This window comes from Lepus europaeus, chromosome 12, assembly GCF_033115175.1.
Source record: "Lepus europaeus isolate LE1 chromosome 12, mLepTim1.pri, whole genome shotgun sequence".
Classification (NCBI taxonomy): Eukaryota; Metazoa; Chordata; class Mammalia; order Lagomorpha; family Leporidae; genus Lepus; species Lepus europaeus.
Window position 1 is genome coordinate 47421107 of NC_084838.1, and position 17103 is coordinate 47438209.

General features: G+C 47.9%; 1 protein-coding gene across 4 annotated transcripts in view; it reads left to right on the forward strand.

Annotated features, from left to right (window-relative positions):
- The window catches only part of MOB3B (MOB kinase activator 3B), a 207586-nt gene extending 191583 nt beyond the window's left edge, over positions 1-16003 (forward strand). For all 4 annotated transcript variants that reach the window (XM_062208118.1, XM_062208117.1, XM_062208115.1 and 1 more), the window contains exon 4: positions 10694-16003. In XM_062208118.1, coding sequence (XP_062064102.1) covers positions 10694-10723 — 30 coding nt within the window. In that variant the 3' untranslated portion in view covers positions 10724-16003. The remainder of the gene's footprint in view (positions 1-10693) is intronic.
- Positions 16004-17103: the final 1100 nt, after the last annotated feature.

The window sequence follows — 17103 nt, forward strand, 5'->3', positions numbered from 1 at the left end:
GGCCAGGTAGAAATCGGTTTCACCCTGCAGAGCAGGTGCATTCAGTGCTCCTTCGCTCATCTCCACTCAAAGGGCACAAGCAGCCTTTGCCAGCAACTGGTCCAGCTGTGCTGACCAGTGCCAGGCGCTGGAGGGCAGGAGCCACATCCCCGACAGCTGTGGAGCCAGCTGTGAAGGTCTTGGCAAGCAAAGGTGGGAAAGAGAAGAGGGCAGCAGCTGAGAGAGAGGCCAGCGCTTGTACCGACCACATGGAGGAACAGGCAGCATCACGTTGTAGAGATCAGGCTGGCTCCACTGCACTGGCACGGTCAGGGCGTAACAGCGCAGCAGTGAGATGGATAGGGGTGGAAAGGTGGAAAGATCTGGATTCACAAAGCAAGTCAGGATGCTGCAAACCTGGAGTTTGAGGATGGGAGGGCCTGTGGAGATCGGGGGTAGGGATCTTGAGAATACAGAAACGGTGGATGACTTCGAGTCATGCTCCTGCCTTGACGATGCATTGTGGGGTGTGGCCATCACCCACCTGCTGCTGTGGTTAAATGAGAACTTGAAAAATACGCAGCTCTGCCTTTACAAGAACAAGAGACTGAACATGTTGACACAAAGTGACTAATTTTTAATGTTTGTAGGTTTTAGTAAAAGAAAAGCAATTTGCTTCTCATGTCAGTAGGAGTAACTATTCTCTGTGGTGGGGGTGTGTGTTTATCTGTCCATGCGTGTGTACCCGTGCACTCAGAAGCTCACATCTGTGTGCACACATTCGAAGGCACAGGCCTCCGTTGTGGAAACGCCCTGTGCCGGTCATGTGGGCTGCTGTTTAGGAACAGAATTGATCAGCTCAGTACGGCTCTTCCCAGTTTAGGGAGGTGTGGCCTGCCAGGTTTCTGTTTTTATTTCATTTGGCTTATTTGCCACTCACATCCCTAAAAGAAAACAGAAAGATCATTTTTATTTCCTGTGTGCTGGCTGGACCTTGTGTACACTTGGAGTTGAAAGAATTTTTTAAAAAATGTTACAGTCTGGCCTCCCTGCTTGTCTGATAAGAATTCAGACTTGGGGATGCCAGCAGGAAACACAGCCATGCTGGGTGGGGTGGCCTGTGCATGGTCCCCCAGCCACGTCCCTGTTCCTGCTCATGCCTCCGCATTCCCGTGGCCAGTGCTGGCATTGTGTGGGCCCTAAGAAACTCATCGGAAAGCATGTGCAGCCATGAAGGGAAATGTATTGGCCAAACGCCTTTGCATATAGCAGGCTGATGAGGAGGACCGATTTTAAAGCTTCGACCCTGACTATCCTAACGACTAGTAACGTGACTATAGCCGAGATTCTTAACCTCAGTTCTTTCCATGTCCCGGGAGGATAATACTACTTACCACATGAGATTGTTCTAAGGACTGAATGAAATAATGAATGTAAAGCAGAAAGCATTGTGCCAGCCATGTAGAAAAAAATCAGGAAATGACAGATGCTCTGCTAGGGACAAAACACTGCTGCTGTGTTAACACTGGCCCATCTTGCATTTTCTGCCTTTTGTGACCTGCAAGGACTTCATCATTCATTCATTCAATTAATTCATCCATCAAGCTATTTAAATATGTGAAGTTTTGTTCCCAAAATAATCGAGGTTGACTGGTGTCAGCCTCTCATGACGGTTCTTTCTCCCACTTCCCATTAAATAGACACAATGACATAACAAAAAATTAGCTTTTTAGCCAAGGTGGAGGCCTCACGCCTGATCCTTGCCAAGGAATGTGCTCTTTTCCTGGTGGTCACGTTACCCTCCAGCCAGGAAGCCCCACCTGCTTGACCATGGCGGAGTAGCTGGATGCACCTCTGCCTCCAGAGCCCAGCAGGAGGGTGTGGCATGAAAATTGACCCAGGCAGGCCCATGGAGTTCCCTGACCTCTGGCTCTCTCAGCACAGGGTCACACGAAGCAGCTGGGAATGGCCCAGGAGTGATCCTGCACCCACCTCCCCGTGCACCATGTCCCTGGAGGCTCCCATATGTGAGGTTACCCCACGGGAGATGGTTGGGATGGCCTTTTCCCTGGAATTGTCAAGGCATTTGGAAAGAGGCCAGTGTTACTTCCCGTGATGCATGCAGCTGTTTGGATTCTAGCAAGGGAGCAGAGAAACACTCGCTGCAGGAAGTGAGGGGCTGGCCGTGCGTGGACAGCTGCGGCCCTTCCAGCCGATCCTCCAGTGCCCTGAGGCCAGCCAGGAGCAGCCCCAGCGTTTCCATCTACAGCTGGCCCAGCTTTCCCACAGGGAGCTGGCTGGAGAGTTGTTTGGGATGTTTAGGATTTGCTTGTTTACTTTATTTTATTTATTTATTTTTCTATTCTCTTTTTCTGGGGATTTCCCTGCAGTGAGCAGCCTGAGGTTTGCCTGCATCTCCCTTGCCCGGGGGGCCCTCCCCTTCAAAGCAGGGCTGAGCCCTGGGTGAGGAGAGCCAGCCGCCAGCCAAGTGCTGAGCAGTTAGTGCCAGCACCCGGCTAACATCCCCGCTCCCTTTCCTCCCACCTCAGAATCCTGTTCCCTTCCTCGAAATCGCTCTGTCTCCCAGCTGGGCGGCTTGTACCCTTCGTAGACGACTGCACAGGGTTGAAGAGTTGACGTGAGGAAGGAGCAGAAGGAATGAAGGAATGAGCGTGCAGGGACACGAGGGGATGCAAGGCTGCTGAGTTGGTAGAGGCAAATCCTATCTCGGGCAGGAGCAGGAGAGGCACGTAGAGCAGTTTGGTGCCGGTTTAGAACCTCAGTAGCACATTTGCAGCCAGTGCCATGAATGATCGCAGCAGAGACCAGACAGAGTAGAGCTTCTGGACCTTGGCCACACATTGGAACCACGTGACTGTGACCGCTGGGACCACAAGGCAGCGTGGCCCTTCCAACTGGGTGACTCAGATTCAAAGGGATTCAGAGAGAGCCACTGATGCTGACTTTTGTGATCACACACCTTCACACAACACCACTGCCTCTTCTGACTTTGGAGAACCACACCTGCCCATTCCTGGAATTCTGTTGACACCAGCATCACCAATGACGTGGGGGAAGCCTCGTTGAATCCTTTGGTCAGACTGGCCCACGTGGTTTAGCCAATACCCACCCAGCATCCCTTGGTGGTGCCAACTCACGTTTCTTTTCCTCATCACTCCTCCAGGAAAATCACCTGATCCCAAGGACTTGCCATACTATTAGTGGGTTGCATTTACAGGTGAGGAAACAGCAACATGTCCGTGTGGCACTGGGTATAGAAACATGACCTGAGGGAAATGGGTGTCGGCAGGAGCTGAACCCTGCTTTGGGGAGGAGTGGGTAGTGAAACCTTGGCATAGACTTCACCAGCACCACTCTTCAGAGGGAAGGAGGGAGTGGGGGAGGGGACCGTGAGAGAAATGGAATTTCCAACCTGCACACTTTGGGAGGAGGAAGAACACAGCCCATAATGAAAGAATGGATTGTAGGGATACAATCTGAAGATTTGGGCGTCTGTAAGAAATAGAATCTAGGACATGAAAGGCACCTCGGAAAGCTGTCTTTGTGCCCCGGCCTCCATGTGCAGGGGGCCTCATCTTGCTATCAGGAATGAGCTTCTTTCAAATTAGAGGGCTTTGGTGTTGCTCACCCCTAGACCCCCAGAAATGTTGGCCCTGTGCTTCCGCCCCAGGTCAAGCCCGACTTCCCCAGTCTGTCTCTATCTGAGTGCACACTGAGAGCTGATGAGAGTGAGGGGCCAAGCTCCAGCAAGGGGGCCCAGACTGGGAGGCTGTGCTGTGCTGCTGACTGGGGGGCAGGAAGCTCTGAAAAAGAGTGGCATCTGTTGACCTTTCCTGCCGGACCTACCGTTTTCCTTTCATGTCTTCTCTGGCGATCATTTGACTTACAGAGGGCTCACATTCAGAGCAACCCATCCTAAGTTGAAAATATACTTGATGAGGGCTGGCGCTGTGGCGGAGTAGATTGAGCCTCTGCCTGAGATGCCAGCATCCCACATGGGTGCTGGTTCAAGTCCCAGCTGTTCCTTACTAATGCACCTGGGAAAGCAGTGGAGGATGGCCCAAGTGCTTAGGCCCCTGCACCCATATGGGAGACTGAGAAGAAGCTCCTGGCAACTGGCTTGGGATTGGCCCAGCTCTGGGTGTTGCAGCTGTTTGGGGAGTGAACCAGAAGAAGGAAGTCCTCTCTCTGTAATTCTGCCCCTCAAATAAATAAATAAATCTTTTTTTTTTAAAGTACTGAACATCATAGCTTAGCTTAGCCCACCTCCAGCATGCTCAGAACACCCGCAGTACTGCAGGTGGTCAGCCTCATCTTGACCTAAGCCTGTTTTGGACTAAAGTGTTAAATATTTCATGTAATTGATTGAACACTATACTGAAAGTGATAGCAGAATGGTTGTCTATATTGCTAGCCTAGGAAAAGCTCAGAAGTTAAAAGTCAAGGTATGGTTTCTATTGCATGTGTAGCCTTTGAACCATGGTCAAGTTGAAAAATTGTAGATTGGGCCATTGTATGTCAGGGAATATCTGTATTTCCTTTTAAATGTGTTGGCGAAGCTCCTTCATTGCAGAAGGTTCTCCAGGAGATGTGTCTCTTCTCCTGTCCTCAGGTGTTGGTGTGTGAGTGTGTGTGTGTGTGTGTGTGTGTGTGAGAGAGAGAGAGTCAGGCATGCGGGGTGGGTGGGGCGGGGATGAGAGAGAAAGCTCTGTTAGCTGAGAAGCAATTTACTTCTCTTTTAGGGCCAAATCGAACATCAAGTTGTTGCTTCTCACCACTCCATTTTAAGCTAATGGGTTTTAATGGGAGATGGAATATTTACATAAAGGTCATTTTCTTTTTTTTTTTTTTTTAAGATTTATTTATTTATTTGAAAGTCAGAGTTACACAGAGAGAAGAGAGGCAGAGAGAGAGAGAGAGAGAGAGAGGTGTCTTCCATCTGCTGGTTCACTCCCCAATTGGCTGCAACGGCCGGAACTGCGCCAATCCGAAGCCAGGAGCCAGGAACTTCTTCCGGGTCTCCCATGTGGGTGCAGGGGCCCAAGGACTTGAACCGTCTTCTACTGCTTTCCCAGGCCATAGCAGAGAGCTGGATCGGAAGTGGAGCAGCCGGGTCTTGAACCGGTGCCCATATGGGATGCCGGCGCTTCAGGCCAGGGCGTTAACCCGCTGTGCCACAGCGCCAGCCCCAATACATTACGGTCATTTTCACAAAGTCTCCAGCACAGAGCTTCTACCACACTGCTGAGTCCTCCGTACCCACCTTCCTTCCATCTCTGCTGCTTTTCTTCCTTGACTGTTTATTTGCAATATTTCTTCCCTCCTTTTTCTTCTTATTCCTTAAGAATCAGCAGAAAATTACTGAATTAGAAGAAACAGTTTGCAGATGCTGCTGCAGTGCTTCTAATCCCAATCTAGTTGAGAAACAGCACAGAAACAGAAGCTGACTCCCGTTTTGTCAGCCATGCTCCCCGAGTGGAGCAGCGGGAGCAGCGCGCTTTTTGTAGGTTTGCTTCATTTTGCTTTGAAGTCAACCAAACCTGGGCTCAAATCCTTATTCTTCCCCCTTTAGTAGCTGTGTAGTCTTGGGCCACTTCTCTGGGCCTTGATTCCTCGTTTGTGAATTAGACAAAGCGATGCATCCCTCATAGAAGTATCGGAAAGGAGCCCACAAAATAGGTGTAGGTACAGGTCTGTTTCCTTCCATCTCTCAGAATGCTTGGGTCTAAGGGCCTTCTCAGAGTTCTTGTTCACTGGACTTGAGTCTAATATTTTCTTACACACTTAGGGGAGCACCTGATTGTCGCCCCTACTCAGGATTGAGGAGTAGCAGGGGATGTTGAAACCCAGCCCCTATACAAAGTCTCAAATGCAGATGCTGAGTACCACCAGGTCCCGGCCTTCTAGCCTCTCCCTTAGCTTAAGGTGGCCTCACCCTGTTGCTTTGGTTGCACATCTGCCTTTAACTAAACTCACTGAATTGAGGGAGTAGTACAGCTACCACCGGAATCATAAGGTCATTTGTTTCTCCAATAATTAACATCCTTTTCTCAAGGGGATATGTTTTAGGGGAACTCCAGGACCAGGGTAAGAAGTCCTTACCACTGGCATAGAGCCCCCAGAATAACGGAAGCCCACCTTTCCATCATAAAGAACATGGTGTGGCCAGCCAATCAAAGAAGGCCATGAGTACTGCTGACCAACCAGGAACTTGGACATAAACCAAACACGCACCTGTCAGCCCCAGCAGTGATCCATAGAACCTTCACTGTAACCCCTTGGGGAGCCCAGGAGTTACAAGAGCTGCCCTGTCCCTACCTCGATGCTCTGCAATAAACACCTCCTTCCCCACCCCCACAAAAGGTGGGGGAGTACCTAAGACTTTTGGGGACAAGGTGAGCAAGTAGGGGAAGATGCCCCTGAGGAGGTGACAACCGATCAGGAGCATGGAAGGTGTTGAGTGGGGACAAGGGTGTTCAGAGAAGACAGCAGCAGAGGAAAGTGTATGTGTGGGAGCTGCTGTGGGTCCCCAGGGGAGGAGGATGTTGGGAGTGATGGGGCGCGGGGCATTGAGAAGACCCAGGAGGAAGAAGAGCAGTGTGTATGCCGCTGGGACTTCGCTTAGAAATTGTGGGAGCCGCCTCGAGGAGTTTGAGCACTGGGATGAGGCAAGGATGTGCCCCGAAGCAGCCGAGTGAGTGCTCAGAGCCCTTTCCCACAGTGTGTCCCTTTGTGCCACGTGCGGAGCCCACGGGCCAGCAGTCCTCCCTCCGGCACAGTTGGCTGGGCCACCTGCAGGAAGTCCTTGGTCCCTGCGTCCTCCCACCTTTCCCAGAGGGCTCAGAGGCCGTCACTGTGGCTTGGAGCTTGCGTTGCAGTTCCTGCCGTTCACTCAGTAAGACTTTGCTGCTGCCGTGGCGCTGCCACCTGGTAGAATTTCTCGGCTCCACGAGAGGGGCGGGTTACTGGGAGCTAGCACGTGTGCTGCTGGAGAGGGAGCTATGGGGTCAGGGGTGCTTCCTGCCGGGCTCAGAAATGCTTTGTGTGACCGAGCGGGTGTCACTTCACAAGGACTTCTCCGACCCATTTATTCCTCCCCTCCACTGTCAGCTGTAAACGGGTGCACTGGGAGAAAAGGGTGAGACGTGACTCCCAGAAATTCACGGGAGTTTGTTCTGTGCATATCAGAGAACCGCTGGTGGCCAAGAAACAGAGACCATTTTCCTTTTAAAGAGTGTTTAGAACTCAACAAGCTATCTCATGCAAAATACAGGCTGACTTCACCATCCTCACAAAAACTGGGCAGAGTCATTTTAAAGCTTCATTTCAAAAACTTAAATATGGTTTTGATTTGGCATTTCAATCTACTTTCCTTTTTACTTTTCTAAATTACTGGAACTTTGTTTTCTTATCAGAACAAATTATATGTGTATTAAAATTATTTTAAAATTCAGAGAATATGCAGAGGAAAAAAAATCAGAAATAGAAAACATGGATATTTTCATTTATCCAGAGAAAAACTCATCCTGTTGGGCCTACATTTGGCTTGTATTCCCTACCCCCACCCCGAATACAGGATCAAACCATACATACGGGCATATGGCCTGGGCAGAAACAGTTCCTCATCATGCAGGAATATACAGCAAAGCTTGAAGTCTTCTGAGACGCAGGCAACAATGAAATGATCAACTCCAGAGCTGGTCAAATGCTGGAGTGCACCCATGTGCAGAGTAGGGGGGAACCGGGGAGGAGCCGGCAGCTGGGCCTGGCAAGAGGTCGAGAAGAGGAGCCGATGTGTTTCCCAGATGGAAGACGCCCCCTGAGAAAGGCCGGGGAGCCACCTGTCTGATGTGGACAGGTCTGGAGTGCCTGGTGGTGTGGCGAGTGGGTGGGGATCGAACCGGAGGTGAGCAGAGGGTGGCGGGACCCACTCCGGACGGCTTTGTGCCCCAGGCTGCCTTTCAGAGCAGAGAACCCTGGGATTAACAGTCAATTATTCCCTGGAGAAAAAGCAAGCGCTACTGAGTGCCGCAGCCAAACCACTGCTCTGTTGCGTCCTCAAGAACATTCTTTAAAATCCAAGCATTTTTTTAAAAACCTGCACGTATGCCCCAAGTACGGTTTCTGTGACCATGTCAGAAAATGATCACCACCCCAGCAGATGGCATTGCTAAGCTCCTTTTGGAATTCTTTAGTGGCCTGCCTCAACACAGAGGCACTCAGTACCCCCAGCGCTGGCAAATTCGTCTTAAATCGCGTCCTTGGTAGAAGTTCTTCAGCCGCTTGCCTTCAGGAAACTGCAGTCCCAGCCTAGGCCTTGCAGGAGTTTTATTTTTTTGCTCAGTGCAAGTTGCTTCTTAAACAGCTCATTGGTGCCACCTAGTGGGAACGTGCAAGAATACAGCTTTAGGGGTGCCTTTAGCCTTTTTTCTTAAGGTTCACTTGGGGATTGATTCATTTTTTTTTTTTTTTAGAGGGGCCTGTAGACTTTTGAACGATGGAACCAATTGAAACGTCCTTCCTCGTGTTTCTGAACTGCTATATCAACTGTTCTTTTCCTGTAGGATAAAGATCTATCCTAGGAACCAGATTCTCTGCCCCATTTTAGGGCAGAACACTGCTGCTTTTTAAAAAATACTCTTCCCTATGTCTAGTGTCCCATCTGTCAGTGGCATGATTGTTGTAATACTTACCCATTGCACCTGTGGTTCACATTTGGTGTCATTCTGGGTAAAGGGAAAAAAAATTGGCATTTCAAAAAATCAGGAAAGCACACGGCTATCTATCATTGATATATGTCAATTAATATATAAGTCACTAACAGATGAACGTGCATTCGTGACGTGGTGTGGTGGCAGAGCTGGCCTCTGTAGTCAGACACAAGGATGAACCCTGTGCCTGCCACTTTCTGTGTGCCTGTGGCAGTTGCTGTCCTTCCGTGAGCCTGTCTGCCCATCGGCACGATGGAGACAGCAAACCTCGCCTCACAGGGTTACAGTTGGGGTCACCGTCAGGGTTAGGTGCTGTGACATCCTGCAGCCGCGGACCCTGGGACTGAGGAATCGCAGACTGGCGTGGAAGCAGCCACTGCCGTTCAGGCTCTGCTGTCTGCTGATTTACCTTGAGCAGTCGCTTGTGCCCTGACGCCAGGATTCTCCTGTGTGCAGGATCCACCTCCCTGCCCTTCAGATTATGACAAGCCGCCCCAGCGCGCCTGACACCTAGTGAGTGCTTCACAGATACTCATTCCTTTCTTCCCACAGAACTGACCCATTGCAAATCATACAGAATTTTTTTTTTTTTGACAGGCAGAGTGGACAGTGAGAGAGAGAGACAGAGAGAAAGGTCTTCCTTTGCCGTTGGTCCATCCCCCAGTGGCCGCTGCGGCCAGCGCATCTCGCTGATCCGAGGCCAGGAGCCAGGTGCTTCCTTCTGGTCTCCAATGCGGGTGTAGGGCCCAGGGACCTGGGCCATCCTCCACTGCCTTCCCGGCCCACAACAAAGAGCTGGTCTGGAAGAGGGGCAACCGGGACAGAATCCGGCGCCCCAACCGGTACTAGAACCCGGAGTGCTGGCGCCACAGGTGGAGGATTAGCCTATTGAGCCACGGCACCGGCCTGCAAATCATACAGAATTAATCATAAAGCTAAAATTGTGTCCATTCTGTGAACTAACTCTCCCTCCACCCCACATACACACAAACACACATACACCGGGATCTCACTCACAAGATCTTTCATGTAGGCCATTTTTTGCAATGGCTCAAGTTGTTGAGATTCTGCCACCCTCACTGGGCACCTGGATTGAGGTCCCAGCTTCCAGCTTTGGCTCCAGCCCAGCCCCAGTCATTGCGGGTATTTGGAGAGAAACAAGTGGATAGGAGCTTTTTCTTTCCATCTGCCGCTCAAATAAATTATCTTAAAAAAGGAGACTCGTGCTGTCCACACTGGGCTGGGCAGAGTGTCAGGTCACCCAGGCAGATGGAGTCATCTTGCCTTCATTGGATTAGCCAGGAAACAGGTGGAAAGCAGGATGTGGTGGGAGCAGGCCATAGGCAGTGGACTCAGCTGTGCCCAGTGCCGGAGGAAAAGAAATGCTAGCACATGTGGGATCTGCAAATGCCCACAGGAGCCAGGCGGATGAAGTTGATGGCTGCATGGGAAACACTTTGGCGTATTCTTCATTTCCATTGAGACACACCCTCCCTCCTGCTTGTCCTGACTTAAGTCATCTTTCATTTCGGGATCTTTGCTTGAAACATCGCTCAAGAAAAATTGTTCTCTACCCTAAGAAAAGTAGTAGCCCAAATCCAGTTGTCCTATCCACCGGTAAGTGACACTTGTCTCCTTGGAGAGAGAGCTGGGAGTGGTGGGGACTGGGGCAACTGGAGCACTTGTTCTCCACCTGAAGAAGATGGCTGTTCTGTGACTCCAGCTGCCTAGAGGCTTCAGATTTTGCAGTTTTTCAGAAAAACCAGCCTGGACTTTGGGCAAGATAGCCGCATTTTTAAACAGGCTCTTAGAGGAAAGGAACCTACTGAGCAAGTGCGACACCTCCTCACTGAGCCTTATTCACGGGCGTGTGTGCAACCTTTCATGTAAAGACTCCCGAGGCCCCAGCAGTGTTTTCAACCCGTCAGATCATTACTCTGCTTCTGGTTTCTCCTAACCTCCCTTCTCCCCTTGCCTTCCAGAAAGAGATGACGAGCAGGATGTGTCACTAGCGCTCCCTGTCACCCTTGGAAGAAAGGAGCGCTGTTTCCTCCCGGAGTCCTGAGCCCAGGAGGCAGCTCTTCTGAGTGATGGTGCCCCTGTTTCCAGGAGCATGGGTTTAGGGAGCCGTGGTTCCCGGCGACGTGTCCTGCTTACTCCGTGTGCTCTTAACGCTCTGAGTGCTGCTAGCCAAGACCTGTGGCCTGGGGGCTCCACACCAGGAACGAAGGGCCAGCCCTGAACCCTCTGGCTTGAGGACCATCCAGGAGGAAGACTTTGCACTCCCCGTTCCACCTGTGACCTGCCGCCTGAGCTTTCTGGAATTCGGGTTGTGAGACTGAGATGCACATTCCTACTTTTCCACGCCCCGTCTTGTTGGCGGGGCGGCTTCTGTCAGCTCCTGTGAGTTTTGGAACTCTGGATGCACAGCAAGTTCTTCCCTAACAAGCCTTGCTTTCAGGTCTCTGAGCACTGCTGTCCCGCACCTGTGGTTTAACATCGTGCCGGGCCGTGGAGCCATGCGAGACCTGAAGCCACACCTGCCAGCGTCTATACCATTTCCCCATTACAAGCAGTTTTATCAGGGACCACGCCGTGCACTGGCTTGTCTCCACCCAGACAGGGTCATCACTGCTAATTGCAGGGAGGAGACTGGTCACTAGCATGAAGCTAACACGTTACCAGTTCGCCTGATCCGAATGTATTTTTGATAACCACTGTCATTCCCTGTCTCTTCCATTGAAGGTGTTCCTTCATCCAAGAAATCTGTAAATGACCAAGAATGACCAGCAGGAGCCCCAAGCCTGCTTAGTGCTGTGTTTGTTCTTATTAAAGGACAAGGGGTTGTGGCTGCCTCTACAGAATCCTAACATTTCCGTGACAAAGCAAGAGGACAGTTGCATGTGGGGTAAAACATATGTGGGTTAAACACTCGGCCTGGGGACTTGGAGCCTTGCCTTGGAGCTCCTCAACCCAGCTGGGGTTTTCTTCCCCTCTGCCATGTTGTGTTGTGGCACACAGCTAATGTCTGCCCCCTGTGATTGTGCCACTGTTGCTAAGGGAGCAGTGGCACTGGAGCTACCTTCCTTCCTCCATCCTTTCTGATGTTCCTCTCCCAGTAGACAGTCAGGATGACGCATTCTGTACTGCAGCCTGCCTTTTAAAATCTAAACGAGGTTTAGTTGATGAAATGTTGCCTTCTCTGATTCATTCCCTAAACTGTAATGGTCCTGACAGCCTGTGACGAGGGGGTGACGACACTTCCGGTGATCAGTTGCTTTAACAAAGTACCAATTGGTGAAGGGACGTAGATAAGAATGTATTAATGCACTCAATGTAATAATGATTAAAGAATAACTGAACAACTCTGATTTTGTTTGATTTTGTGTTGAACAGCCACTTTTTGGCTACCAAGATTGCTGGAAAGCATGAACTCTTATTTGTCCAAACTTACGAAAGGGCTGCCTGGATGGGCACAGTGGCATTCTATGTCGCCTTAAGCAAGCAGGCTGACCCTCGCCTCGAGTCTCACAAAGGTTGTCTCATGGAATCCAAATGCTGCTACCTCTCTCGGTGTTGTTGTTGTGCTCTGATCAGCAATAGACATCCTCCTTCTTCTTTCGCTTCCTAAGTAACTCTGAGAAGACAAGCTCGGCTAAGATGTTTCTGAGCTGTTGGCTGTGAATGTCCTAGGGACCCGAGAGCCCCCAGTTCCTGACCAGTGCAGTACACAGCATCACCTGGGACTGCAGAACGGTGGGACAGAGAAATGACAGCGTGGAGCGTGCGCCCTCCAGGACCTCTGTAACTCTGTACCATGGAAAACCACAGGATTTTTGTGTTAAAAATTTGAATATGTTCCTGCATTTCAATAATACCTTGTCAGATGGGAGGCTGGAATCTTAAGATGTTTGTCACAAATTCTTTTAGAGTTATTTACTGTTAACTGTGTGTATGAAATTTCCACTCAATTTAAAAATCCACATGCAGAAGCATAAAAATCCAAATGTTTTTTAAAGTTCTTGGAACGATTTCTGCCTGGTTATATTGCTAATTGCACTAATCAATTTGTCTAGGGTAAATGCTGGCAAACTGTTCTTATTTTTTAATTATGGTGTGTTTCTCTGTTTGGCAGATTAGGAAGAAAATCTTCACAGGTAATTTTCATCTCCTTGGCCTACTGGCATCTTCCCAGTTTCTCTTAATGTGGGTGGGGAATCTGAGCCCCCACAGCCCCTGAGGCCTGTGTAGTCGCTGGGTCAGACATGGACAGCCCTGCTTCTCCCTCCCAACTTGGCTCTGTCTCCTGTTTTTTCTTTTTACTTGGGGAACAGTCAAAGTGGAAAGATTTCAATGAGGACCCTTATTGCCTTGAATGCTCCAGTTGTTAACATTTCACCCCATTTGCTTTCTCTTCATGAACATGCGTTCTTCCTGCTGAACCATTACAAAGAAAGCTGCAGCCATCATGACCTTGTAAAATATTTCACCATGTTTCTCGTATTTGTAAGAATGATGCCCTCTCCATCTGTAATATCGTTATCACATCCAAGAAATTGAACCCCAGTACTGCATTATTATTATCTAATATTTGAAGAGTTCATGTTCAGAATCTTCCAGTTGCCCCCAAAATATTCTTTGGAATTCTTTTAAAAAAATCCAGGGCTCAATCAGAAATCACATGTTGCATTTAGTTGTCTATTTTTTTAATTTCCTTCAGTAGAGTTGAGTTCTGTGTGTGTGTCTGTGTGTGGTATCTTGGTATTTTTTGTGACACATTACAGAATACAGGCTAGTGGTTTATGGAATGTCCCACAGTCTTAATTTTTTTTTTTTTTTTTTGACAGGCAGAGTTAGACAGTGAGAGAGAGAGGCAGAGAGAAAGGTCTTCCTTCCATTGGTTCACTCCCCCAAATGGTCACTACGGCCGGCACGCTGCACCACTCCAAAGCCAGGAGCCAGGTGCTCCCTCCTGGTCTCCCATGTGGGTGCAGGGCCCAAGGACTTGGGCCATCCTCCACTGCCTTCCTGGGCCACAGCAGAGAGCTGGACTGGAAGAGGTGCAACCGGGACAGAATAGGCGCCCCAACCGGGACTAGAACCCCGGGGTGCCAGTGCCGCAGGTGGAGGATTAGCCTAGTGAGCTGCAGCGCTGTCCCCAAGTCTTAATTTTTTTCTCTGATTCTTTCTTCAATGTTAGATTCAAAGTAAACTTTGTTTTTTTTTCAATTATACCATCTAAGAGATGTTTCCTTTCTATTGCGTCATGGCAGACTGCACATACTGTCTAGTTGTCTCTTTATGATATTAAGATGGATCTGCAAGTTCAGGTGTTACCTGCCAGATCCAGGCTTTATTAAGTCCCATAATGCATGGCGGAGCTTCACAGTTGAGTACATGTACATTTGATTATAGAGTGGGAGTCTTGCATATTATGGATGCTCATTGCTTGTTCTCACGGCATGGGACTCTGAAAGAGCATAACCATTGCAGTGAGATCCTAGAGCAGTGAGAGCCGGAAAGAGAAGCAGGAAGGTGCTGCCTGTAGGCAGTGCCTCAGTCTGCTGGCTTAGGAGCATTCACATGGTCCTGGTTGAAATAGAGCCAGAGGTGAAATACATACAATTTTCCCCCTGGAATCCTCAATGCCCTCACATTTAGCCTTATGGGTTCTTGGGGAGGGCGATTGCCAGTTGTTGTTTGAGGGAAAAAGTCATAGACCTGACACTGGCTGAGGCCCTCCAGAGGGCCACTGTACATACAAAGGTATGAAGTATCTATTATGGTATTAGAATTTCACCAGGGACGACACAGGGGATGGTGAAGATGCTTAGGAAACCATCTGGTCCATGGGGGAAAAAAAGACCAAGAAACATTGCTCTAGAGTCATTGTCGCTTCATAGGTTGTTAATTTTCTCTTTGTTGGGCAGTTTCTCGTGCTAAGGGCACACTCTGAAAACCAGGATGAGAGGAACTTTGACAGATTCCTTACTGCATCCCTGCCACCTCCCCACCTGTGTCAGTAACATTCCTCCCAGTTCTTTAAACATAGAAATTCTATGGCATCCTTTGGAGTCTCCGAGTGAACTATTTACAGCACCTGAAATCCTTCCATGCAATTCAAGCCAAAGTCTGATTTTGAGTTTCAGCCCATCTTTTGTGCTGTGCCCCATTGAGAAAGATCTGAATATTATATAGGACTAGTAAAAATAAGTGAGAATCTTATTGATTGTCCTGCAGTCTTTGCTTTAGAGTTCTCTCTCCAACAGCACTATTCTCTCTGAAGTCTGTTGCTCCATTGTTTAACAGTTTTGTAGTTCAACTTAAAACTTTTTCGCACTTCTCACCATCTCAGCATTATGGATGTCACCAACCGTGAGCGTGATATGTGACTTTATGCCTTCTCTAAACTATATTGTGTCTTTCCTGAGTCCTGGCTTGCTTTTTATACAGTTAGAAATTTGATTTTCTATTTTAATTGCCCACACAAAATTCTTTATGCTATCCTACCACTTTGGGCTGCCTTCGTTTCCTTCTCCTTTTAACATTCCTCATGAGATTGCAATGTGTTGGTTTTTCTTTTGGTTACTCACTTTTGTAAATGGCAAAGCAGTAAGGGTCTTGGATAGGATTCCTCTCATCTTTTTGTCTCATCTTTTCTAATCTCTAATGTTCTGTCCCTTCCACAACCCATGGATAACACTGTGAGTAAAAGAAATATTGTAGGAAAAGTTTGGCCATGTCTTCAAGAAAGATGTACAAAGACACAATCGCTACAGTGAGATAGAGGATCATTTGGGTAATATTGTCATTCCTGCTCTGATCATTTTGGTTCTTGAAGAAATTGATAATTCTTTTCTAGAATTAGCCAAACAATGTGTGTTTTGGAAATAATGTTTGCTTTTATGTTTTAAAAAGTATACCAATGCAAAACTTTTATAACAAGCTGTTTCCCCCGTGCAGGTATTAATTTGGGGTAAGAGTTTTTGATGATTATATAAGGATTTGTATAACTTATGGAGAGAAGAATCCATTTCTAATCAAACAATTAAGCTGTTTTACTAGCTTCTAGTGTTCTGATTACAAAATTTTCCTGTATCTTTTTTACCAACATCTGGAAAAAAATACTTACTATATTTTTAGTTCCAATTGTAATTGGATTAAGAATTTGACTGTAGGAAAAGCAGACTAACATAATTAAATCAATTAGAAGCAAGAAAAAAAGATGTTTATCAAATCAGTTCTATGGAACTTAGGAATTCAAATGTCACAAATAAAAATGTATAACCATCGTTTAGTTTGTCTTTTTTTAATGCTTGATTTATTTCTTTAACAAATAGATTCTTTATGTTTCAGTGGTCCTGAGACCAGTAAATAAAAGGGACATTTAATTTTATAAAAACTAATTCAGAATTCATTGAAAGGGTCAGTGTTGTGGCCCAACAGGTTAAGCTGCCACGTGGGATGTCTTTGTGCCATGGGTAGTGCCAGTTTGGGTCCTGGCACCTCCACTTCCAATCCAGCTTCTTGCTGATGCATCCTAGGAGACAAGAGATGATGTCTCAAGAACTTGGGTCCTTGCCACCCACATGGGAAACCTGGATGGAGTTCTTGCCTCCTGGCTTCAGCCTGGCCAGGTCCTGGCTATTGGAGGTATTTGGGTAGTACACCAGCAGATACAAGATCTTTTGACCTCTCTTTGTGTTGCTCTGCCTTTGAAGTAGATGGAAATAAACATTTTTTAAAGTTCCACTTGAAAACACATGTATGCCACCCTTGCCTTTTAGCAGATGTTTCTTTATCTTGCCTACATAATTTTTTAGAAAGACATCAAGCATGTAATTTAGCTTCTCCACAGAGTAATGTTTTATGAGGGGTTTTCAGAAATTTCACGAAAAATTCATATAATGAAAAAAAGCATGAATTTCAAATTCCTTTCATCAAAATCAAAATAAACTTCTGCATTTTCCAAAAAACTTTAAGTATCTTTTTTTTAAAAGGTTTATTTGTTTGAGAGTCAGAGTTACACAGAGAGAAGGAGAGGCAGAAAGAAAAAGAGGTCTTCCATCTGCTGGTTCACTCCCCAGTTGGCCACAATGGCCAGAGCTGCGCCAATCTGAAGCTAGGAGCCAGGAGTTTCTTCTGGGTCTCCCACGCAGGTGCAGGCATCCAAGGACTTGGGTCATCTTCTACTGCTTCCCCAGGCCACGGCAGAGAGATGAATTGGAAGTGGAGCAGCCAGGACTTGAACTAGCGCCCATGTGGGATGTTGGCATTGCAGATGGCAGCTTTACCCGCTATGCCACGGTTCTGGCCCCTCTTTGTATATTCTTTAAAAACATTTTGTATTTATTTGAAAGACAAAGTGACATCAGTTCACTCCCCAAATGAC